At 47.8% G+C, this 24,261-nt stretch overlaps 1 protein-coding gene across 1 annotated transcript; it reads right to left on the bottom strand.

Annotated features, from left to right (window-relative positions):
• On the bottom strand, window positions 1–23,299 carry LOC104470007 (plexin-A4-like; the record flags this gene model as incomplete). The annotated part of the gene is made up of 2 exons (XM_010084777.1): window positions 22,121–23,299; window positions 1–183 (listed from the first exon to the last, which is right to left on the bottom strand). Coding segments are annotated over exons 1-2 (1,362 nt in total), but the record flags the coding sequence as incomplete, so codon positions are not given.
• Between the last annotated feature and the right edge of the window lie 962 nt (window positions 23,300–24,261).

Genomic DNA, 24,261 nt, shown 5'->3' with positions numbered 1-24,261 from the left:
CTTCTTGAGCTTCCCACTCTTGGTGCCCACAAAAGCCAGGGAGTGGTTCTTGTAGACGTAGGCAATCACAGACGTCATTCTGTCTCCATCCTCGGTGAAAATGGGGAGCCCTCGTACCATGGATGATACTCCCAAGGGGGCATTCATATCCAAGCCACAGAAATTGTCATCAATTGTTAACAGCTATAAACAAAAAAAAAAAAAAAGAAAGAGTTTTAAAAAAATGAAACCGCTGATTCTTTAGCCATTTGGGAAGTATCCATCCAAGCAGGGACATCATTGCATAACAAGCCTATAATTTATGCAGGCTGACAAATCAATGACAAAGGCAAGACTGGAGAAACACAAAAGTGGAAAAAAATTTGTCCAAAAGTTGCATGATGAGCTACAGACAGAAGAACTGGAAACTTGCTTCTCTTGAATGACAGCCCAGCAGGATACTTTGTGTTAAGCCTTTTTCCTACTGCTTTACCAGTCAGTTTTACCAGTCAAGATCCAGCAATCAAAGACAAACTCTGCTGAAAATGTCTTAAACACATCTAGTTCTGTCAAAAAAAAAAAAAAAAAAAATGCACATCATTCCCATGGGATCCAGAATGAGAACCACTGAGCTAAAACTGCACTGGCAAATAAAATAGACCCTGGCCTGCCCTAAGACCCAATAGTAAGGCTCACATCTATGAAACCTAAATAACCATTCCCCTCCCAGCTCCAAACCCTGCAGCATCACTCCTGCTACATCTTGGAAATTCCTCCAAATGACATCCTGGCATTGTCTAGGAGAGAGCTGGTCATCCTACACCAAATCTGCAGGAGGGACCATGCTAAGGGTAAAACACTATAGACAATGACTGCAAACACTCCCTGGGATTCATTTAATAATTTCCAGGGATTAATTTAATCATATAGTCCTGGGTCCTTCTCTCACATTGTTTGGCCTGGGCACTTCATCCTCCTGGGTCTCCATTTCTTCCCCATAAAATGGAGATTATCCACATTTACCCATCTTACTGGGGTACTGTAACTCCCTGAAGTTCTTTGGAAAGACGGGAAGGTTTCACAGCTATTACAGGAGCTTTCCAACGTTTGTTGGAGATATCCATGATACCCTAACAACCAGAGAAAAGGTCCTGTTCATTAGTTCTGCTGCCTAAGCTCTACCGCCTATTGCATTTGAACTCAACGGGCTTATCATCACACAGATGCTCCACTGGGATGCTTGAATCCCAGTCCAGGCAACTCTGCTACCTAAGGCACCATCTGGACAGGAGGTGAGGCTCACACAGCTTGCCAATATGATGACCTCCACAGAATAAGTCAAATAAAGATGAAGCTCCAAATATCACAGCAGACAATTGCCAAAGCAGTTAGACTTTATTGACTTCACTAGGACCACTCACAGATTCAAAGTTAACCGCCTGCTTAAAATGTTTTGCTGGACTAAGGCCTAGAAAGGCAATAACTAATTGTACAGGAAGATTGCTTAATTTTCATATATCTTTAATAAAGGACCATGACAATTTTTTTTGGTCTGAACTCACAGCTTCCTGGAAGCACAGCTAGAATATATGCTGCTCCTTGCTTGAGTTCACGAGCAGTAAAAGCCTGATAGTTGATTCATTTTATCCTCACCCAGCAATTATAGGGAATAATTACAGATGGCTTTACTGAATGGAAGAATAATGTGTCCTAAATGTATTTATAAACACATAAAACCTATGAGGACTTCAAACAGCTATTAGTAAGGAACAACTAGCCTGAGCTCTGGCCTGCAAGAGTCATTAGTGTTTGTGGATTGCCCTTTCAGAGCTAAAACACCAGCTCAAAGAGCAATTACAGATCAGATCAGCAGCCTCCATGAGCTGCAGACGGGATGTTGCTAGTCTACAATGCCAGCACAAAGTCCAAGATAAACCTGCATCCCAGATCCAAAGGCCAAATCCATCTGAGGTCTGGTACCACCATGTTGATGGCCACACTGGAGAGGCAGGACAACCCCGCTGACAGCATCACTTGGGGATAATGAGAACATGTACAGTTTCATTACAGGGGTCAGGATGGAAAAACTGCAGCTTGATTACTCTGGAAGTATAAACTTGTTTGAAGCAGCAACGCTACCCAGACCTTTCTGCAAGACATGAGACATCATTGACTGTCAGAGTTTAGCTACCAAGAGGAGTAATGTGTTGGTTTGATGCCATGTGACAAGACTTCACCAATTCACTACCCATACCCAACACATCCCCTGGTGTGGGATCCATCTCACCTAGCTTTAGCCATGTGAAATCTTAGTAAGTAGCCAACAGTGGTCATCTAGGCTACCTCCATAATCAATGGAGGAAAGGAGTTATGTCAGACAACAAGCCAACCAAACACCCTTGTCATGCACTGGATGACCTCCTGGTAGAGCCAGTGGATTGAAAAAGGACTCCAGAGGATTCACTTAGGCCAAGCATCTGACATTAAGATGTAGCATGCTTTGAACAGGAGGCTGGACCATATGATCTTTTGAGGTCCTTTCAAACCCAACTAAACCTACAGACCATAGAAGGGTTTGGGTTGGAAGGGACCTTAAAGATCATCAAGTTCCACCCCCTGCCATGGGCAGGGACACCTCCCACTAGCCCAGGTTGCCCAAAGCCTCATCCAGATGTAAGATATGAGAAGAATACAGATCTTGAAGTCAGGCCCACTTTGACCAAAAACTCTGAAGCTCTCAAATTAACATGATCTGTGTTTCAACAGATGTATGTGTCTCACTCAAACTGATGGCCTGTCAGGCTGAGAGAAGAATCCTTTCAGACTGAAAGCAAGAAACTCCCAAACCTTCTACAAATGGTAGAAAGAGGGGCCAGGGAAGAAAGTCCTGCTTTGTCACAGTTTTAAAGGAAAACAAAAAATAGGAAACAACTTTCTTGACCACCAAGAGGATTAAAAAAACTCAACAGGGACATAAGATTTCTTACCAGTGTTACCAGTGGATGAAACTCCATCTCAAACAACAGGAAACCACACTGACAAGCAGTGAAACGATAGCAATCCAGCCAAGCTATCACAGTCCAAGGCTTCCTCCTTGGTGCAGCACAGCCTTCCACATGCTCCCATCTCTGCAGCACAGCCAAAACCAGCTACTTCAACTGAAGGACTTGGAAACAAAAAAGGACCCAGATAATCATCTGGAATGCCTTCCTGCATGACCCAGGACCTTGACTCTCAGGCAGGAGCCACCTGGGCTCTTTTACAGGGAGAGAGAAGCTATTGTTATTTGCTTCCCAGGTTGGTCTCAGTCTGCATAGCTGTAAGGATTGTAGAACAGTTTGGAAGAGACCTTAAGGACCATTGAGTTCCAACCCCCACCACAGGCAGGGACACCTTCCACTAGACCAGGCTGGATACAGCTCTGAGCTCTCTATAACCTACTCTATCAACAGCCAGAATGCATTACACAGACTACACAATTGCTGCAGATGTATATCAGAGCTCACACAGCCAGAACAAACTCTCACCTGCCTGCAAAACCCTAAGAGGATATAGACCCACAAGTCCCAGAATCAACTACAACAACCTGTGGCTGACCTGCAGCACAGCTGCCACCTGTTGAGACTTAATTAACCCAATTGCCACAGGTTAGCTCCTCCTCCTCCATCAGACTGGGCCTGGCTCCAGCTGAACTCAGACCTACCCTTAACGGGATCAATATCATGATTTTCCCCCATAAAGTAACTTTAAACCCATTTGTTTCATCCTACTTCCCTGAGATAATTTGCAGAAGAAAAGATGCAAGCAACCAGGGCAAGTCTGAAAAGTGAAATTGGCACTTTCTCTTATGTGACACCGTTCAGATGAGATTTAGGACCATCACAGCACATCCTAGCCTCTGAGACATGCAAAGTGGTGTGTGAGGGAAGGTAAAGCCATGAATGTTCGCTCGTACGCTGTTGTGCGGGTGCTGGAGAAGCAGAGTTGGGGTTTACAATGCCTACAACCATCCCTCAAGAACAGGAGCAAGGCCAGCAAGCCACACATCGCATGAAAACTATTTTCATTTTACACATTTGGGTTATTTCTTCTGGGGCTCATCTGCAAAAAAGAAATGCCAGCAAGCAAAACCCTACAAATAAACATCACCCAGCTTCTGTGCAGCTGTGCCTCTCAGCTGTGCCTTTGTACAGACAGAAATGCCGTCGTCTTCTTCAGCAAAGAGAAACACGTAAGGAAGTTGGGATTTATGATGAAAGGGTCGGGAGTTGCAAGCACAGGTTTATTTTCAATTCCAGACACTCGTAGCAGCAATATAAAGTCACCACGTTAAACTCTCAGGAGCTTCTCTTGCTTGGCAATTTCACGTTAACGGCTTTCCAGAATGAAAACGGAGGAGAGGATGGGAATTCACTCTGCTTGCAGCACCGCTGCCGCACCAGCTGGGATAGCAGGGAGGGGCAAAGGGAAGATCTAAAGAGGCAGGAGTAGGATCAGCAATTCTTGCATCTAACCCAGAAATTCACATAGGTAAATCAAAACGGAAGGCACTGTGGTTGAGATGCTGGACCAGAGTCAATCAGTTCCTCATCCCACATCACATTCCCACCTGCAAAAGAGGGAATCCTCCTCCCCACGCCTCTGCCCCAGGGAAGCTGCTAAACACAGTTTTGTAAGATGCTCTGCATATCCGAAATATCTTCATGGGAGAATGATTGGCAGCTCCCAGGGCATAAATGTCCTCCTGAGTCCCACCAGCTGCCTCTCCACCTTGGGTTGATGTGCAGGGAGGGGGGAAGCCAGCTGGTGAGAGGCTGTGGTCTGCTCCTGCCATCGCTCCCTGCGTCGGCAACCAGAGGGTTCATCTGCAGCCCTGACACCGGGGCCAAGTGTCACATTCACCAGTGAAATAGGAAGGATGTGCAAAAGAATGAGCCTGATTTACAGGAGGATCCTGGCAGGCATCTGCCTTCTCCAGGATTAAGACTATCAAATAAATAATTAACACATTCAAGCCCTTCTGGAGAGGACGGGTTCACAAGGCTGGTGCTGGCTCACGCTCCTAGGGATTTGCTGAGCCCCGAAAAACTCCCAATCTCAGAAGAAGGGTTAGAGGTCTGATTACAACCTCTCCTTCCCCAACCTCATCCGATTCCCCTGCAGAAGAGACCACTTTGGTGCTGCACGAAGAGCTAAAGCACCAAATATTAGGGGGGGCATGCAAACAGTGCTTATAATAAACTGCAGTTGTCCCTTAAACATCTGCTTTAGCAATTTGCCTCTGAAACAACCCCTGATAATCAAATACAGCCTAATCCATATTTTGGGAAAAGCTTCAATAAAGGGTTAGCCATCCCTTGTTCCTCTGGTGAGATCTTCCTCCCCAATCAAAGCACCGAGGTCTATTTTCCAGCTATCTCAGCAGGCTCCAAAGCAATTCCACAGACTCACCGGGGACGAAGGCTGTCCCAACGGCCAAGTCTCGCCTTTGATTTACAGCTAATACCTAACAGCCCCGTCTTCATACGGTGGCAGGTACTTGGCTTCTCACTCTTGTTATCTCAGGCTTGGCTGCGCCAGACAATGGAGGGGACGCATACATTACGGCTGTCTGTGCTGCCAGCAGGGCCAGGGAGCCAACAGCAATAAGAAATCAACAGTAATATGCATTTGAGTCTTTGCAAGGAGATATCCAAGGTCTTTTCCATCTGCAAGATCTTCTTTCCTTCCTGACTGTAAGGACTGAGTGAGGGTGGGCATGTGTCCTACTCAACAGGATGTTTATAAATCTAGAGATAGATTTAGGAACTTCACAGTACCTGAAGAAATACAAGCTAGGGAATTTATGGTCTGGATCACCTAGTGGAGGGATGAACCATGGAGGCCACAAAGATGGTCCGAGGCTGGAGCAGCTCCCGTGCGAGGACAGGCTGAGAGAGTTGGGGGTGTGCAGCCTGGAGAAGAGAAGGCTCCGAAAGCTCCAAGGTGACCTTATTGTGACCTTTGAACATGGGGGCCTTATGAGAAAGTCAGAGAATTTTTACCAGGACCTGTAGTGACAGGATAAGGGGCAATGGTTTTAAACTGAAAGGAGATAGATTTAAAAGGTTTATAAAGAAGATTTTTTTTTACTGTGAGGGTGGTGAGACCCTGGAACAGGTTGCCCAGAGAAATTGTGGATGCCTCATCCCTGGGGTTCAAGGCCAGGTTGGATGAGGCTTTGAGTGACCTGATCTAGTGGGAGGTGTCCCTGCCCATGGCAGGGGAGTGGAACTGGATGATCTTCAAGGTTCCTTCCAACCCAAACCATTCTAGGATTCTAACCTTCAAACCCCACCCAACAGAGCTGCAAATGATGGAAACCATTTCCCTGCAATCCACAGGTCTTTGAACTCCCACAGCAGCTGTACAGTACCCAAGGCTTGTGCTTCTCCTGTTTGCCTGTGCTTGTCCTCTTGATGGTATCAGCATGGGCTTCACTGCTTGGTGAACTTCTGGTTAGATGCTGGTTTGCCCTAACACTGGCATTACTACCTTGCATTTCTTAAGCTGGATTGGCTCTGCCTCTGGCTTCCTGCAGCACCTCTACTGCTGGCCATACTGCATCAGAATCTCTCTTCTGACTACTGAGACCAGTGGACTTGGGTTCACCAGACCTTCTCCCGATGATCTGTGCTGTGAACTTCAGCAGAACCATCCCATTTCAGCCTGTTGGCTGTGTCTAGCTGTGAGGTCCACGTGCAGGATGGAGACAGCTCCTCTGCCTTTCAGCTCGTGCCACATCATCCGCATAATTTGATGCCTGTTACTGCCCTCCCCTTCACATGCATTCCTGACAGTGGGTCAGGAAAGGGCTGCCAACTTGCCCAGTGAGCACCAACGCCTGTAGACCTTTGTCATCTGCAATTCAAAGCCATGGGGAGATTTGGCGGACAAAAAAGATGGGAACTCTGGGCCATCAACCAAAGATAGCAAAGGTCACCATCCAACCCACTCTTCAGTGGTTAGCCTGCAATCTAACAACATACAAAAATATCCAGTACCATTTCCCCAGGGGGTGCTCTGTGATATAATGGAAGCTGCATAAAGAGCCAGCACTTGGAAATACATTATAATTGCACCTTGCTTTTCACTTGTACAACCACAGCAATGGTTACCACACAATTACATGTCACCATATACAAATGACAGTGCAGTTACAGTAACTTTACCAATTACAGGGAAATTGTACCCACTATGCTAAGAGGTTTTCATTCAAACATAATTCAGGAAGGCAAGAACAGAGGGGAAAGTTACTCAAATTGACGAGAACTGGTACAGGCTTTCGGTTGTTAGGTCTGTAGTTTAAGCGTCAGTTCAAGGACTAGTGTCAAGTTTCCAGAGTGCTACAGAATCTTAATGTGGTACAGACTTTCTATGCCTGCATTTACGTTCCTGCTGTACTGTGAGCCTAAGCCTTCCCAACAGTCTGTACCATGTACCTCCACATCGTAAAATTTGCAATTTCCTGAAGAGGAGACTGCCTTTCTTACACAGACCAACAGGTTTCGTTAGTCTTCAGGCCTTTTGCTCAGCAGACCTGCTGATTATTAGTAAGAAGTAATTGTTGCCATAAACTTAGCATCCTCTGAGTCCCACCTTTACGAATTATTAGTGTGCCAATAGATGTGCGTAATGTAAATCTTTTAGTGAGTCACTAAAATTTTTCTAGATGCTAGTATTACAAAATGTAAGCAATACCGGCAGTAACTTTGCTTTTCTTGTTTCCAGCTGAAGATGCAGAGCACAGCTTTCAGGGTCTGCTCACGCCACGTCACAGGCACAGGGCCAGTGAGCAGTAACTGCAAATGAGGAACAGTTTCAAGCTGAAAGAGGGGAGATGGAGATGAGATCTTGGGAAGAAATGTTTTCCTGTGCGGCGGGGTGAGACAGTGGCCCAGGGTGCCCAGAGAAGCTGTGGATGCCCCATCCCTGGAGGGGTTCAAGGCCAGGCTGGATGAGGCTTTGGGCAACCTGGGCTAGTGGGAGGTGTCCCTGCCCACGGCAGGGGGGTTGGAACTCGATGATATTTAAGGTCCCTTCCAACCCAAACCACTCTGTGATTCTGTGATTCTGTGATTCTATGATTCTCAAACTCTCATTCCCAGTTTTGCTGTGCACGTTGCCTTATTACCAGCCTGGGACTGGTCAGTAGCAGAATTTCTGCTCTGTAAGCAGCACCAGGCTATCAAAATGAAACAGTTCATGCCCCTTGAAGGAAAGTGCACGTCTAACTATCCAGAGAAGCACATTGTAGATAATAAGTGTGCAATTCCGTCCTCAGCAGAACAACATACTTGCTTCCTGGTCACTTCATAGAAAATGCTCCTACCATCACAAGTGAAGATGCAATTAGGGATACAGTTTGCCCAGGGAGGTGGTAGATGCCCCGTCCCTGGAAACATTCAAGGTCAGGTTGGATGGGGCTCTGGGCAGCCTGATCTAGTGGAAGATGTCCCTGCTCACTGCAGGGGGTTGGACTAGATGACCTCCATGGTCCCTTCCAACTCAAACTGTTCTATGATTCTGTGATTCTATACAGCCTGAAACACCAGCAGGTTAAGAATCCACGTTACTGGCAGATGGTCTGCTGATACCAGCTTCACTATATCCTTCAGCTCCTATGTCAACTTCACCTCCAAGAGTCTTCCAGGAGAAACAGTCATGTCATGTCAAGATAAACAAGGCAAGGTGCAGAACAGACTCAGATCTGGGAATATTTTTCGCAGTTGGATATTTACACTGTCTGTCTTTGGATATTGTAACTGAAATGATATTTCAGGTGCCTTGGTTAGACCCCAAGGGTCTGACACACCACCACTGTGTCAGAAAAATCTCCCTTTGGCATAAGTCATTTCCACCTCCTCCAAAAAATTCTGATGTTTCCATTCCAAATCTCCACATTAGCACACCAACCCATGCACCAGATCCCCAAAGTGTGTGATCACTGAGGTTCACCCCCTCACAGGTGGCAACTGCACCTACAAACAAGAAGGACGGATGGGACCTGAAGAGCCGCAAGTGTGACTGGAAAAGGAAGCTGAGTTCTTCTACAGTCCCATAAACAACCTCTTACTGGCTCAGAGGCTGGAGGATCATATGGATGAGGCACTGAAGGATAAACAGAGGAATACGATCTCTCCGGCTCCCAGCTCAGCGCTTTTGCCATGAGCTTTAAAAAATTCACTTAAAATTTTTCACACCCCAAAAAAAGAGAGATTATTGAGTGTGGAGACTCTGCCTTTGAAACCGCCATGGTCTATTGGGTAAATAAGCATTTAGGGATTTTATAAAAGTGAAGTATTGATCAAATAAGCTGCTAGAGCTCTTCTGTAAGAACATATTCCAGCAGCAAAGCTGTTACGCACCTGAAACACGGCAGCACTGACTTCCCCTGGTGCTGCTGTAGCTGAGATGGGGAATAAGAGTCCCAGAGTGAAAATGTGAGGTGAAAAGTGTTTTCTTGTGTAGGCAGAAAGACACCTTTGAGAGAAGGACAAGTGCTCGTCGGCTGCTGCATCTTCTCCTAAAGGACACTGCATTTCCATGATCGGCCAAAGGCTGTCTATACAACAAATTCCTGGAAATATCAACTGCAGTGATGAAAGAGTTGTAAGAAGAGATTGGAGCTCCATCCTCTGTCAGCTGTTCCCCATAATCCCGAGCATCCTTGCTGTAACATGGGCTTCTCTCAGGCATGTCCATCCAATAGAGACACTCAACAAAGAATCATTAAATCACAGAATCATAGAGTGGTTTGGGTTGGAAAGGACCTTAAAGATCATCCAGTTCCACCCCCTCCCATGGTCAGGGACACCTCCCACTAGCCCAGGTTGCCCAAAGCCTCATCCAGCCTGGCCTTGAACCCCTCCAGGGATGGGGCATCCACAGCTTCTCTGGGCAACCTGGGCCACTGCCTCACCCCCCGCACAGGAAAACATTTCTTCCTCAGATCTCATCTCAATCTCCCCTCTTTCAGCCATCCCTTCCCCAAAGAGACCATCCCTTCCCCAAATTACAAAGCCCCATGTCCATCTTCACCTGATGGACATGACAACCACACTTCAGGGCCCTTCTGTAGTCTTCACAACATTATCACTGCTGTCTGTTGCAACACTGAAGGGTGTAGGAGCCTTCTCTTGCTGACCTGTCCTCCCTTTCACATGAAAAATGCCTGTCCCATTATCTCCCAATACTTGCTGGCAGCCGATTGGTTAAACCAGCATTTCTGGCAGCGGCCGGGCACCTCTCATTCCTATTCCAGTGACACACACTAGCACCTTCCCGGATAGAGTCCAGCTGCCTCCCCTACGCCGGCAACACCAGAGATTCTCCATTGAATCACAATTACTATAATTATTATTTTGTTACACAGGCAAAAAATTAGCATTTGGGCTGCAAAGTGCCACGCACACCAACAGCGCTATATCAATTAAACAACAACGCTGCTTTGCATGCAAGCAACACCTTCACCCGGAGATCCCGGAGCCGCTTAAAAGCATTAATTAAGCCTCACTGTAGTCCTGCAAAGGTAAGCTAAGTGTTGTAATGAACAACATGTATGTGCTGTTGCTTTTCAGCACAGGGAAATCGAGAGAGCTCGGCTGGGTACGAGAGGTCCCGGCTTGCTCACTAAATAACAGAGAATTGTGCTGAGCTGCAAGGCTGCACATCTCTATCAGGGAGAACCGAATTGGATCTGGTCCTGTCTAGCGGGAGGTGTCCCTGCCCATGGCAGGGGGTTGGAACTCAATGATGTTTAAGGTTCTTTCCAACCCAAACCATTCTACGATTCTATCATCGCAGGGAAAATGAATTTCAAGAAGCCAGGTTAGCAGTTTAAACAACAAACTAAAGCACTCGAGCCCTGAAAAGAAAAAAAAATCTCCTGTTTGCTTGCCTCTATCTGTGCAGATCTCGGTACTCGAGGAATTCAGAGCACTTGTGTCAGCCGAGTAGAAATCCACTCAAGCCGGTTAAGCTCAAACTCCTCCTGCATCTGCAAGCGGGACTGTGCAAGCGAGAGGCTGCAGCCAGCCCACAGAAGCAGGACACCGTTGCAATCACACCCCTGTGTTTCCTGGCGCGGGATCCTCAGCAATAGCCTCATCGCACTGATAAGTGCTGGGTCATTCCCTCATTAGGAGGAGAACATTTTTATTACTCCCTTCTGCATGCTCCCTCATTCTGCCTCTCCCACCCTATGTCTAAATATGCGCCTGGCTAATATTGCTTGTTTACAGGATAAATCAGCTGAACAAATCCTATTATATTTTGGAACACTGACAATGATGGGGTAATGACATTGAAACACTGAAAATACAATGTTGTTCCTCCTGATCTAATGTCACCCACATGCTCTAGCGGCGATGCCAGCTCCAATACTGCCTGGACCAAACAGATCTCTCTCTGTCTTTCTGAGATGCTACCATTTAGTTGCAATGCATACCTGGGTGTCTTGCCTTTCCTGTGTTTCAAGTATTTCTTTAAATATTTTAAATATTAGAATCTGCACCATACAGTGGAAAAAAATTGGGGCTGCAATGTTTACTAGCTCTGAAATGTAAGCAACGGGGAACCGGTGGTACAGGGAAGATGTTAGATCCTACATGACGTGCAGCTGTCTGCAGGAGAAGGATGCGACAAAGGTCTGCAAGCACAGTGAGACCGTGTCCCTCCACTTACTGACATTTATCTATGTAACAAAGCAGAGCAGAAGAGAAGGACGGTTTGGAGTGAGATGTGTGCAGGACACCCAGGTCCGCAGCTCCATCCTGAGCTTTGGCACATCATAGAATCATAGAATCACAGAATGGTTTGGGTTGGAAGGGACCTTAAAGATCATCGTTTTCCAAGCCCCCTGCCATGGGCAGGGACACCTCCCACTAGCCCAGGTTGCCCAAAGCCTCATCCAGCCTGGCCTTGAACCCCTCCAGGGATGGGGCATCCACAGCTTCTCTGGGCACCCTGGGCCACTGCCTCAACCCCGCACAGGAAAACATTTCTTCCCAAGATCTCATCTCCATCTCCCCTCTTTCAGCTTAAAACTGTTACCCCTCATTCTATACCTCCACCCCCTGATCCAGAGCCCCCCCATCTCTCCTGTAGCCCCCTTTCAGCACTGGAAGGCCACAATAAGGTCTCCCCAGAGCCTTCTCTTCTCCAGGCTGAACTAGCCAGGTCCACACTGGCTCACAAACAACATGTTTCGTCCCAAAGCTGTCGTCACATTATCCAAAGGGTAATGGGCTGATGCTAGGAAACTGCTTCTCAACCCAACTTACAGCAAAACTACATCCCAGGCTAGTACAACCATGCAGATGCCAGGCTGGGAGTGTCTGGGGAAGAAATATAGTCAGATGAGACCTGGACATCTCTCTGTAGGGACAACAGTCTTTCTCGTCTCCATCTTCACACCAGACAGTCTTCAGGGTGGATGCTTCCAACATCTGCATTAATCCTAGCTGGTGTAATGGAGACACATGTTTCCATGCAATTTGGATAAATAGAGAAACATGCTTATTTTGGGGGGAAAAAAAAAAAAAAAAAGTCCTATGTGTGAGGTGGAATATAGAGTAAATAGAGACACATGCATCAGATTGTTCCCAGAGGCTAAACATCTTCAGTGATTCTCCAAGTACTAAGACAGACCCTGCACTCTTTTTAACCCCAACAGCTACACTTGCATCAGGCAAGCGAGAAAGGATCTGTGCAGGATTTGGCCCAGAAAGCAATGCTGAACCCAGCATACCCTCAACCCCCTCCTCAACAGAGCTGTTATTGTACAAACTCCCATGCCCAGTTGCCCCCAGTCTGGAGGTGCTTTAAATAGCACTGGGCTTGCAAAGGGAGCTGGAGTCACTTTGCTTCTGGCTTTTCCAGAACTGTTGGGTTTTGCTTGCTGTTTTTTGTTTTTTTTTAAAAAAAACTGTTGCACAAAAAAAAAAAAATAGTTGCACAAGCATTCCCCTTGGCCCGCAAGACGACCTCCTGGAGATGCACGATGAGGTCAGGTTTGGGAAGTAGCTGATCTCTGGCTATGGATGTGAATACCAGGAGATCATATGGAGCCCTCTGAAAATGCAACGGGCGACCGCAAGGCTCGACCACAGAGGAAAACAGCCAGGGTCGCTGGCAGGGAAGCAGCAAAGGTCAGTTCCCAGAAACAAATCTAACTATCCATGTGGCAAGAAGCGCAGGGAAGTGGCACAAGCCGTGATGGAGAAGCAGGCAGAACCTTGCTCACCTGGAAAAGCAGCTACAAGGGGACCCAGCAGGACCTGGGGCTGATGCTGAGAGATGCTGAGCTGCTCAGGCAGAGCCAACATGGTCCAGAGATGGGATTGATAGTGGGGGAGCGCCCTGTGCCTGAAATATCTCAGACACAACAGCAACTCAGCAGCCTTGGGCTCTGCTCCGGCCTCAATGAACATTTTGTGTGAGTGGGGTCAACCAGATGCAGGAGCCGGGAGAGAACAGCACGGGTTTGGCACCCAGCCACTTAAAGGCACAGACTTTCCTCTTGCTTTATGCTTGGGAAGTAAATAAATGGTTTTGAGGAGGCTGTTTCCAAAGCATGCCTTTTTTTTTTTTTTTTCTCTCCAGGACAAACAATGAGGATGTGGGAAGGAGAGGTCGCAGGGTGGGGGTGTGATAAGAAGGCAATTAATTACCATCAGCATTATTTCTCCATCCCACACTGATCTGGAAGTATCCTTTCAAGGACAGGTGTTTAATCCTGAGGAACACACTTAACACCTCCAATGCAATCATCCTCTCTGTGCAATTAGACCCTGGTTTACAGCCCTTAAGTGCAAGCTTCGGTTGATGCAGGTGCTTAAAGAGTTTTGTTTTCTCTCCCCCAGGGGCCTCCAAAGCCACTTTTCCTGCCTGGAGTGCAGAGCACTTTACAGAGGCAGGGAAGTGTCCTTATCCCTGCTGGCTGAAAGCAGAGAGGTGGGATGTGGGAGGAAGGACCGCCAAGGAGGAAAAAGTGAAGATGAATCCACGTGGTGCCTGAGAAGCCCCTGAAAATGAGCTCTCACCAGGTTAGAGTATGCACACCTGCCTGAATCATAAGTGGTGGGTTTTTGAGGATGTCCAGAGGACTGGGATGTTGCTTCATGCTCAACTGGGAGCTCGTGTAGATGCTGAAGAAGTCCTGCAGCTCTCACCCAGCACTGCTCAGCCATGGGCAGGTACATTGATGGAAAAACCAGGAGGGTCTCGCTTATGCAGCTCCATTAAACCCCAACCGTAATGCTCCTACCATGAACACTAGGCATACTAATCAATGAATTAGTGTTAATTAGTTAACGAGCCTGCCTGGCCACCTCACAGAAAGAAGAGTTGGGGAGACTTTCCTAATTCCAGTGACAGAGGGGCCAGGACCTTGATTGGAGCAGTGGAGATTTGAACTCAGCTGCTCTCCATTAGCCTGAGGAGCATGGCCCCAGACATCTCCAGTCACTTCCACCGCTGACAATAATGATGAGAAATACTAGCCACATCGCTGGAGAGAGCTCCCCACTCTGCTGTCGCCTGAGCTGCCTCATGTAGCAAGATAATATGACATTTCTATCTGATGAAGCATCTTTTATCCCAGAGCACAGCCAGCTTCACAGAGGAGATGATAGTCACGGTTGCTGGAGATGGAGAAAAGAGGACTGGGAAGGTACAAATCACAGAGCTCACCTGCAGAAATCCCAAGCCAGTACCCCACCCGTTATCCACGACACCTCCCCAGTAAAACCCTGCATCCACTCCAGCTCCCAGAGTCACTAAGAGGACACTTGTCGCCTCTTATCAATGTTGCTGGCCTCAGCACGTCCCTCCACACACACGCACACACACTCCCATCCAACATAAACTGATGTGACGAATTACACAAATACAGATCTGGCAGCAACGAGCCTGTCTGCTCCGTCTCCGAGGCTCCACTGAGCATTCCCAGGGAGGCATTACCGTATTTCTGAGCCTACTGCATCTGCACAGGCTGCACTATGTCTTTTCTTTTTTTTTTTTTTTTCAGTTCCTCCTCTTGTTTGCATCTTCAGAGGAAGAAGAAGAAAAGCACTGTTAAAAGTTGACCAAGAACTGACCTCGACTGACCATGAGCCCTTTGGATCAGAAATAGGAGCCTGTATACTTTGGAGTAAAGACATGTACGCCAAACTCTTGTGCATGGGCTATCCAGTAGAGATGAACAAAAAGACCTATTGTGCAAACAACGAGTGGCATTGACCCCTGTAGAGATTTACTCAGGATAGCCCGACCGGCAAGCATTGACCCTACGAGGTCTAATGAAACCGATAGCTCGTTCCTGTGACCGTGAGTCATTCCCCTGGGAAAGCAGCAGGCTCGCGTACGGGCCAACCCAGCTGAGAGAAACGGGCAGGGGCTGTGTGTGCAAAATGTCAAAGCGCAGTATCACATGGACCTCCTTCCATGAATCCCCCTTCCCAAGGGTTAAACAAAAGTTAAAACTCCCTTTCACCTCAACCTTTCCCTTTCAAGGGAAAATGATGGGGGAAACAACAGACTGAGATGAAATTTCCTGCTTTTTAATTGATGAAATGTATTTTTTTTTTTTTCTGTGAAATGCCCCTTCTTTCCAGCAATTCCAGCCCACATCCTCCTTTCTAAATGACCCTGGTTTGCTGTCCCCCATGCTAGAGAGGAACACAGCAGCAAATATAATATTCCCTCTTCCTACAACAGCTGGGAACATCAGGCACAGCACTGAGAACCAGCAGTCCCTGAGCTGCAACTGCTCTGCAAATGATGTTTTACTGCACCTTAGCCAACCCTTCTGTAAAACAGGAGCAATGCTTCTCCTCGCCTTGGTGTCTCAGAGGTCCTCTGTCAGATTCATGTGCTGTTAACACCAGAGTTCGTAGAATCACAGAATGGTTTGGGTTGGAAGGGACCTTAAAGACCATCCAGTGCCACCCCCTGCCATGGGCAGGGACACCTCCCACCAGCCCAGGTTGCCCAAAGCCTCATCCAGCCTGGCCTTGAACCCCTCCAGGGATGGGGCATCCACAGCTTCTCTGGGCACCCTGGGCCACTGCCTCACCCCCCGCACAGGAAAAAAATGATAAAGCCCTGGGAGGAAAAGAATCAAACTGGCTGTTTGTTCAGAAAATTGTGGCCACCCCATCATCAACAGTGGCCTCATCTGAAGTCAAATTGACTACCCCATATCACAGGGCAGCCCTTCTGCTACTTGAGTTAGAAATGTACTCCCTAACCTGCTGGCTTGGAACAGAAGAGAGCCCAGGGATCAGCCCCAAGGGCCAAGCAGCATTCGTCCTGGGGTGAGGTGCTCATGCTGCCAAAGCTGTGCACCCAACAGGCATCCAGACATGCCTGACAGCCAACCATGGAAGGAACAATCAGAAATATGCCCTCCACAACCTCCTCCCACATCCAGCTAAACCCCAGTGCTTGCTTGGTGGGCATCAAGCATGTAGGATGGGCAGGGGGATTGCAGGGAAAGCAGATGGGAGTAAGAGAGCAGAGTCCACTTGAGGAACAGATGTACAGAGGAGATGCGGAACTCTTGGGGATGTAGGCACTGGTAACTGCAAAGTAACTGGGGAGGTAACGACTTAGGTGTGCCTTGAAGCATCAGAAGCACAGGAAGCCTTCAGAGCCAAGTCACTTGTCAGACAATGCCTTGGGTCCCAAACACCCACCTCGCCCGCCCTCTGTTTGAAAAAGTGTTGGAAAAATATTGCCCAGCTCTTTATACAAGGGCTTTTTGTTGGCTGGTCAGCTTTGAAAACATTTCTCCCCCCAAGTGACAGTGCTGCCATGAAAAACAGGAAGAGATTGAATACAGTAATTTAAACAGTCAAAATCCATTTCCTGACAAAAGGAAAAGAAAATACCGGCAAAAGGCAAAAGCCAGGCAATAGCTGGGGACAGACACTTTGATGATCTTGGACAGATATTTGTGCTGTGTATCCAGCAAAAGCTACGGTGATAGAGGTGACACCTTTTCATTTCAGGGACTGCAGTCTGTCAGGGTGCAGAGCAGCAGGTGATGCTGTCAGGCAGATCAGGCTGATGAGGAAACCAAAATCTCCCAAGATATCAGACCTGGGTTTCAACCAGCTCCTCCTGACAGCCAGGACCATGTGCTGGGACTTCACTGCAAGCCAAGGCTCCAGCAAGGATCCCCATTCCTCTCGCATCTTGCTGGCAGCTACTGGTACCCTCGTGATGTTTTGGGGTCAGTCTCCAACACCTTCCTCTTCTTCATCCATGTTTGCATATCCCACACAGCGGCTCACCTGCCTGCTACCCAAGGCAGAGGAGAAGGCTCCCCTGCCTCTGCTACTGAGCATCCCAGTAGTGTCATTGTCACTGGGCTTCAAAATGCACCTATCATAGAATCATAGAATAGTTTGAGTTGGAAGGGACCATGGAGGTCATCTAGTCCAACCCCCCTGCAGTGAGCAGGGACATCTTCCACTAGCCCAGGTTGCCCAGAGCCCCATCCAACCTGACCTTGAATGTTTCCAGGGACGGGGCATCTGCCACCTCCCTGGGCAACCTGTTCCAGTGTTTCACTATTTAATCCTATTCTATATTACTAAAAGTCAACAAACCTCCCTATGATCAAGTCCTGTTCCAGAATGGCACATCCTTCAAAAACTGCCTTATAAAAAAAAAAAAAAGAAAAAAAAAAGCCAACACAAACCCAGCATTTCCAAACTGTAGCAACAGTTAATTACAAAGTTTGCAAAGCATATATAAACCACAGCATTCTTTATCCAACATGAAGATTGTTTTCTGGTTTAAGCAGCCTATTTTTTCCCTCCAGAACAGCCCATCCTTCTACCAACACCCTCCATGCCCATCCAGCCTCGTTCCCCCCGCTCCGTACATTGATGTACCACGCTGCACCGCAGAAGTGGTCGCGTTCTGGTGGCACACAGTGCTCTTGCTAGATAGCCAAAAGGGATGAGGTGGCTCTCCTTGGCTATATAAGTAGGAATGGCTTTGGTAGCGGGAAAGAAGATTTAGATTAGACAAGAGGGAAAGCTTCCTAGCAGCAAAGACAGATCATGTAGGGAGAGAGGGGAATCTCCATCGCTGGAGGTTAAGAACAGGTGAGACAAACATCTGTCAGAAATGTTTTAAGTAGGGCAGAAGGGCAAATCAGATGACCTTATAAGACTCTTTTCTTTTTTTTCCACAGTCTCATTTTTCTCTGATTATATGAATTTCTAAGCATTTGGGGTCAAGGGTACTGTTTCAATATAAGCTATTAACCTGCATTTGCAGAGAGAAAAACCAGAGGTATTACCTGGAACTGTTCATCACCTGAGTGAACATCACCAATTTGCAAATCAACTGCCCAGACATAAAAATCCATCATTTTTTCCTGATTTATGCTGAAGGTTAATAGGACACCTACAACACAGGGACAGGGGAAGAATGCACACTGAGGATCTTCCATTCATCTCCAGTCTTTTATATTTCCCATTCTGGAAAAGATTCTGTCAAGGTGCTATCTTCTATCTTCTATCATGTGCAGTAGACACACATGGTTGGCACGAAAGAAGCACAAGCTCACTACACCGTTGTGTCCCAGCCCTTTTGGGTTTGCAAACCAGACCAGGGCAAGTCTCCAGGACATCCAGCCCTGCAGGACGTCTGGACACCCAATGCCTCCCACTCCATGTTGACCATGAGACACACCAGATCCAGCCCAGCTTGCTGCCAGCTCCTACCCAACTTCAGCTTTCCAAGCTCCAGCCGCACCAGCAAAGCTGCCTGACTACAGAAGTCGCAGACTTTGCCCCAAAATTGTGCTGGAAATGGTCTCCAAGTGGTTTCTCTTGCCCTGAAGTGGCCTTGAGCAAGCATTACACCAAACTTCAGCTTTCCAAGCTCCAGCCGCACCAGGAAAGCTGCCTGACTACAGAAGTCACAGACTTTGCCCCAGAACTGTGCTGGAAATGGTCCCCAAGTGGCTTCTCTTACCCTGAAGTGGCCTCGAGCAAGCATTACACCAAGGCAGAAACAGAAGCATCCTAATATGTGGCCTCTCTTTGAGTCAGTTATCACCCTATTAGAAAAAAAAAAAAATTACCAAAACCCAGAGCTGACCATGCACCAAGATATGAGGACAGTGCAGTGAGCCCAGCTCCATAATCCGTGGTCCTATAGTTAATACCACAAAGAGGGGCTGAAATATGTTTCTTTGCAATGCTCACTGTGAGCACAGCAGGTGGTGTGAGGCTGTGTTTGGGTTTGTGCTGAGGAGAAGCTGATCACACACTGATGGGCAGAGCTGCTGCCAGGACAGTCAAGGACTTCCCAGCGTCTCTGCTGTGCCCGTGTCTGCAGGGGCAGGAGGAGCTGGGAGGGAGCACAGCCCCAGTGACCAGCCCAGGATTCAACCTCAGGTTTAGGACTGAGACCCAAACTGGCCAATGGTCTGTTCCATCCCATGCACGGCATGGCCAGGATAGAGGTGTGGCTCTGTCCAGAAGTGCTCTCTCTTGCTCTGGGTTGTCTCCATCAAGGTCGCCCCTCTCTCAGGGTTGTCTCAGTTTCTCAGACACTTGGGCTCTTATCTCCATTCCAGGATTGCTGTTTCGGGACTCTCCCTGCTCCAGGATCATCAGCCAGGAACAGGCTGAGCCTTGGTCATCGGGTGGAGAGAAGTGTCCCTGTGTGTCACTCATTTGTATATATTATTATTATTACCCTCACTATTAGTATTTCCAATATTATTGCAGTTTAGTTATTGAATTGTTCTTATCTGAACCCACAAGTCTCTTTTCCCTTCACCCCTTTAATTCTCTCCCCCATCCTCGGGAGAAGGAGAGGATGAGTGTTGTGTAAAACTACATTTCAGGACTTGAGCTGCTGGTGGCAGGGCAGAAGAGCTGAAGTTCAGGTCCAACCTTGATTGCAGACAGGTTAAGCCTCTATTTGCACCAGCAGAGAAATATTTGACATCTCCACAAAACCAGGGAAAGTCTCACTGACGGCTTTGTAATTGCTTTTAGAGCCACTCCAAATCCATGTGCTAAGAGGCAGAGCAGCGGCGCTGGTGGACGGCTGGCACGCAGGACATCAGCGAAGGAGACGAGTCCCTCACAGACGCGTATCCAGGCTCCAAAATACTTCACCAACCATCAAATATTTTCCAAGCTTAGCGGCTGGACTCTGCAACCCTTCCAGCAGCCAAGTCACTAATACCTCTTCCCGCGGGCAGCACAGCTGATCTCAGCCAGGGCTTGCCAGCAGCTCTAAGTCGACTCGTTTAAAGAGAGGACAGCCCGCTTAGTTCCACTTTTCAGACTCCTGGTTTTTTTTCTTCAAGGATCTCTAGGCTTTTTCTCCAGCTGGAAAGCATTAGCATCTCTGATTCACGGTGAAGAAATGCAGTCACAAGTATGCTCTAACTGTTTTTCCCACTTTGTCACCCCGTCCTTGGCTTCTTGTCCTCTCCCCAAACTCCACAGTCCTGTCCCTCCAAATTCAGTCTGATATATCATTCTTCGTGGTCCAGGACTAACCCCAAGGAATGGAAGAAATCTGTTTTCCTTTTTCCTCCTGATTAAAGCCACAGAAGGCAGGTGACTGACAGGTTTCCAACCTCCTGATTTGAGAGGTCCAGAATTGCAAGTGTTAGTGTACGGAGCACAAGCCGTGCAGATTTGCAAATGCATCGAGAGGCTTAACAGCCCAGGAAAGTAACTCGGGTGGGAAACTCCGAGCTTAAATCTAAAGGCAGCTCTTTGAATGTGCAGAGGCCTTGAGGCTAAACCCCCCCCCCAAAAAAAAAATCAAAGTCATATTTGGGCACAGCCTTTCTCCCTGAGCAATACTCCATAGAGAGTAGTTTGCAGGTCTAGGTAGAAGAGATCCCAACGAAAATGAAGGGCTTGTCCCTCCGCACGTTTGGTGTGGGAGTGTGAGAGCAGCGCAAGGTCACGTAACAACACTGAGCATTGGTGTAAGGGGGAGTCAGGGCACGATCAGCCTCCCTGCAATGAAATTTCTCTCTGCATTCCTCTTGCTCCGTCCTTGTCCTGCAAAGGACCAACAGCAGGGATCCCCCAGCAAAGGAGGCTCGAGTACACAGGAAAGCTGGAGCAACCCCATATCCCAAGCCCTCTCTCTGCCTTGAGATTATGGGGCAGGAAAAGCGCTCTGGTGTTTCTCCGTATTCCCTTTGCTCAGACTTGAACTTGCCTCCCACTTGAAAGAGCTAATTAAGGAAAGAAATCAAAGCCCAGAGAGGCGGCTATTACAGCAGCCTGGGTGCTGTGCCGGCTGTAATGCTGATTTCTGCTCCCGGTATCAAAGCCAGCCGTATACTGGTGGGGCTGATGCAGAGTTCTGCAACGACACTTTAGTGAACCGACAGAATAAACCATGGCAATTTCTTCAGACCATTTGTAGGTCAGGTGGACCAGCCTCTTCCCCCAGTCCCGCTCTTAAATCTTGCAGCATTTAATCCTTGATCTGTAGCCAAGCCTTAATTTTTCAGAGATAGCACAGAGCTGCCTGGAAAGCGGAAGATGAGGGACTTTGATGGTTAATGACCAGTGCTTCTCAGCCCCAGAAGAAACGAAGCCCTGGCTTCACAAACCTCCCTGAATAAATCTTGCTCTGACTCCAGCCCAGGGAAATAAAATTACACCAGCAGACACGGAAACTAAAATTACACCAGCAGACACAGTACAAACCAGTACAAGCCATTGACATTATCTAGGTCCTGTTTTGGTTTAGGTTTGAGCCAAGACTGTGGAAGGAAGCACAATTTCACCCCTAACCCTTTACAGGAAAGTAACAACAGGTCAATTTATCCTAAAGATTTCAAAGCTCCTTGGCTTAGTTCAGCAGTAAACACAACACGGCTGGGGAGATCAGACCACCTTCCTCAGCTCGTCCATAAGCAAACTGGTGCATGAAAGGGTTAACTTAGGTGGGGTGGTTGGGTGAAGGCAGAGCCAGGACTGGGATGCAGCAGTCTCAGTTCCTTGGGACCTGGTCTATTTGTCAAGCCGTGCTCTAAGGTCTGTGAGCACGAGGAGGCTAAGGGTGGGTGCTTAGAGGCTTCACTTACCGCACTGCTACAGGGAATATCCTTGACTTTGAGCCAGGCCAGGTCCAACGTCCCCTCTCCCCTGTAGCAGGACTGCAGTCTGTCCTTGATGCGATCGTTGATCTTTTTCAAGACAAAGATGCAAAGAGCGGATTCATCCAAGGACTTCATCTTCCTTTTCTGCCCCTTGGAGAAGACCGTGAAGAGGATATCATCCTCAGGGCCAACACCCAACGACCTCGCTAAGATGGCTCCAGCCTTAGACAAATAGGCTGCTTGGAGCAACCGGTATTCCACCCCGTTCTTCTCACAGCCAATGGGCACCTCAACATAGGAGTTAAAGGCTGTGTCCTCCTTACAAAGCCGGACCAGCTTGGAGGTATAAACCTGCTCCTTCGTGGTGGAACCAGGTGGTGAGATCATCTCAGGCTGCAGAGTTAGAAAATACACAAAGTTACCACTGCTGAAGCCGTAGATGTAGTAGATATCGAAGTCGGGGATGATGGTAAAAGTGTCTGAGGGGATCTTGATCATAGAGGCCACAAACTCATCATGAAAGACATACGCAAACATCCCATCTGCCTCGGAGTTCTTGGTGAGCTTTCTGCTGGAAATAGTTGGGAAATACTCAGGTTTGCCATCCACAGCAGTGGCAATGAACAACTTGTCATCCATGTTGCTGTAAGAAACAATGACTCCAAAAACAGAGCCACTCTCGTTCACTCCAGAGAGATAATGCTCCTTCTTGTGGAAGGGCTCTCCCAGCTTGAAGAGGTCATCCAGCCTCAAAAGCTTGCAGATGCCCTGGTAAAGACTCCCACAGGCTATCAATCGATTCTCCTTGTAGTCTATGAGGAGCATTTTGTTTATATTGTTAGTGGGCGTCAAGGGTTCGTTGCAGGTTTGGACTATCCTGGGTGGGTAACACTTGGGATTATCTTCATCTGGACCAGTCTGGTGGGTCACCAGGACCTTCAGGTCACTGGAGAGTTTGTAGATCCTGTTGACAGCTCCCAAGTAGATATGCCCAGTTCTTTCATCAACCACCAAGTGGTTGAAGTTCCCCTCTGCTTGGTCGCCCGTGAAAGTGATGAAGGACCTCTTTGGGTGGAGTGGCTGCTGCCTCCCAAGAGGCGACACTGTGGTGGATAGCAGGAGGTGAGAAACCAGGCAAGTCCATTTCCACATGGCTGGCGACATGATTAGAAAGGTTTGTATTCCCAAGGGAACGAGGATTAAAAGCTGTAAGTGTCTTCAAAACACCAATTCCCTGGCAGATTTTGTCCTACAAGCAAAGAGAAAAGAAAACAAAAGTCCATTACTATGGAGTATTCCTTCCTCCTCCCTCCTTCACAGCCATGCCATCATCAGAGCGTATTTAATTGCTAATCCTTCCTTTCCCGTCTCTGAGCTCTCTGCTTAAAACCAGCACAAAGGGAGCCCTCCTGAAAGAAAAGATGCTGGTAGAAAAAGCAGAAATCACACAGCAGAATAATAAATCGGCACCCTTTTACTCTCCATTACACACACACGCACGCGCCCCATGGTGCAGCACAAAAAAATTCACTGGAAGCCAAAGCAGGGCAGAATGCTAATGGTAGAAACATCACGCAGTATTGCTGTTTGCACTGCCAGCTTTGACCCAAATGTGTATTTGCTATCTAAGAAGACAGGACAGGAGAAGGATTACTATCCTGCTCTTCTGGCTGAGGGACTGAAGCCTAGAGAAGGTCACGGACCTGCCTACAGGGACAGGTCCAGATGGATGCTGAGCTCTTTTGCAACCCTTGAAGTTTGCCAGGAAGAAGCCAGCTCTGGTCTGACATTAACATCCTTTCAGGGAGACCTTGGTCCAGAACGGGTCTGCTTGAATAAGCTCTCTGTGGCTTCCAGATCAAAGCTGCCTCATGCTGGTCCAGCTCGGAGTACAGACGTAGGAGTTCGGGTGTGCCAGCCTTCGCAGCCACATCTATAAAGGGCATGCAGCCAAGCATGGAGTAAGCTGTGCACCAGGTCCACAAGACCACTCTCCACTCACTGCACAGCCAAGAAAACATTATCTGGAAGAGAGATGCAGTTCCTCTGAGCATCTTGGAGGACTGAGGAGAAAGGGACTAGCAGTAACAAAGTCTAAAGGCCCGTGAAGTAGGAAAATTAGCAAC

Source organism: Pterocles gutturalis, unplaced genomic scaffold (genome assembly GCF_000699245.1).
Source record: "Pterocles gutturalis isolate BGI_N339 unplaced genomic scaffold, ASM69924v1 scaffold4240, whole genome shotgun sequence".
NCBI lineage: Eukaryota > Metazoa > Chordata > Aves > Pterocliformes > Pteroclidae > Pterocles > Pterocles gutturalis.
Note: the sequence above shows the minus strand (reverse complement) of the source record. Positions and strands in the feature narration are given on the sequence as shown.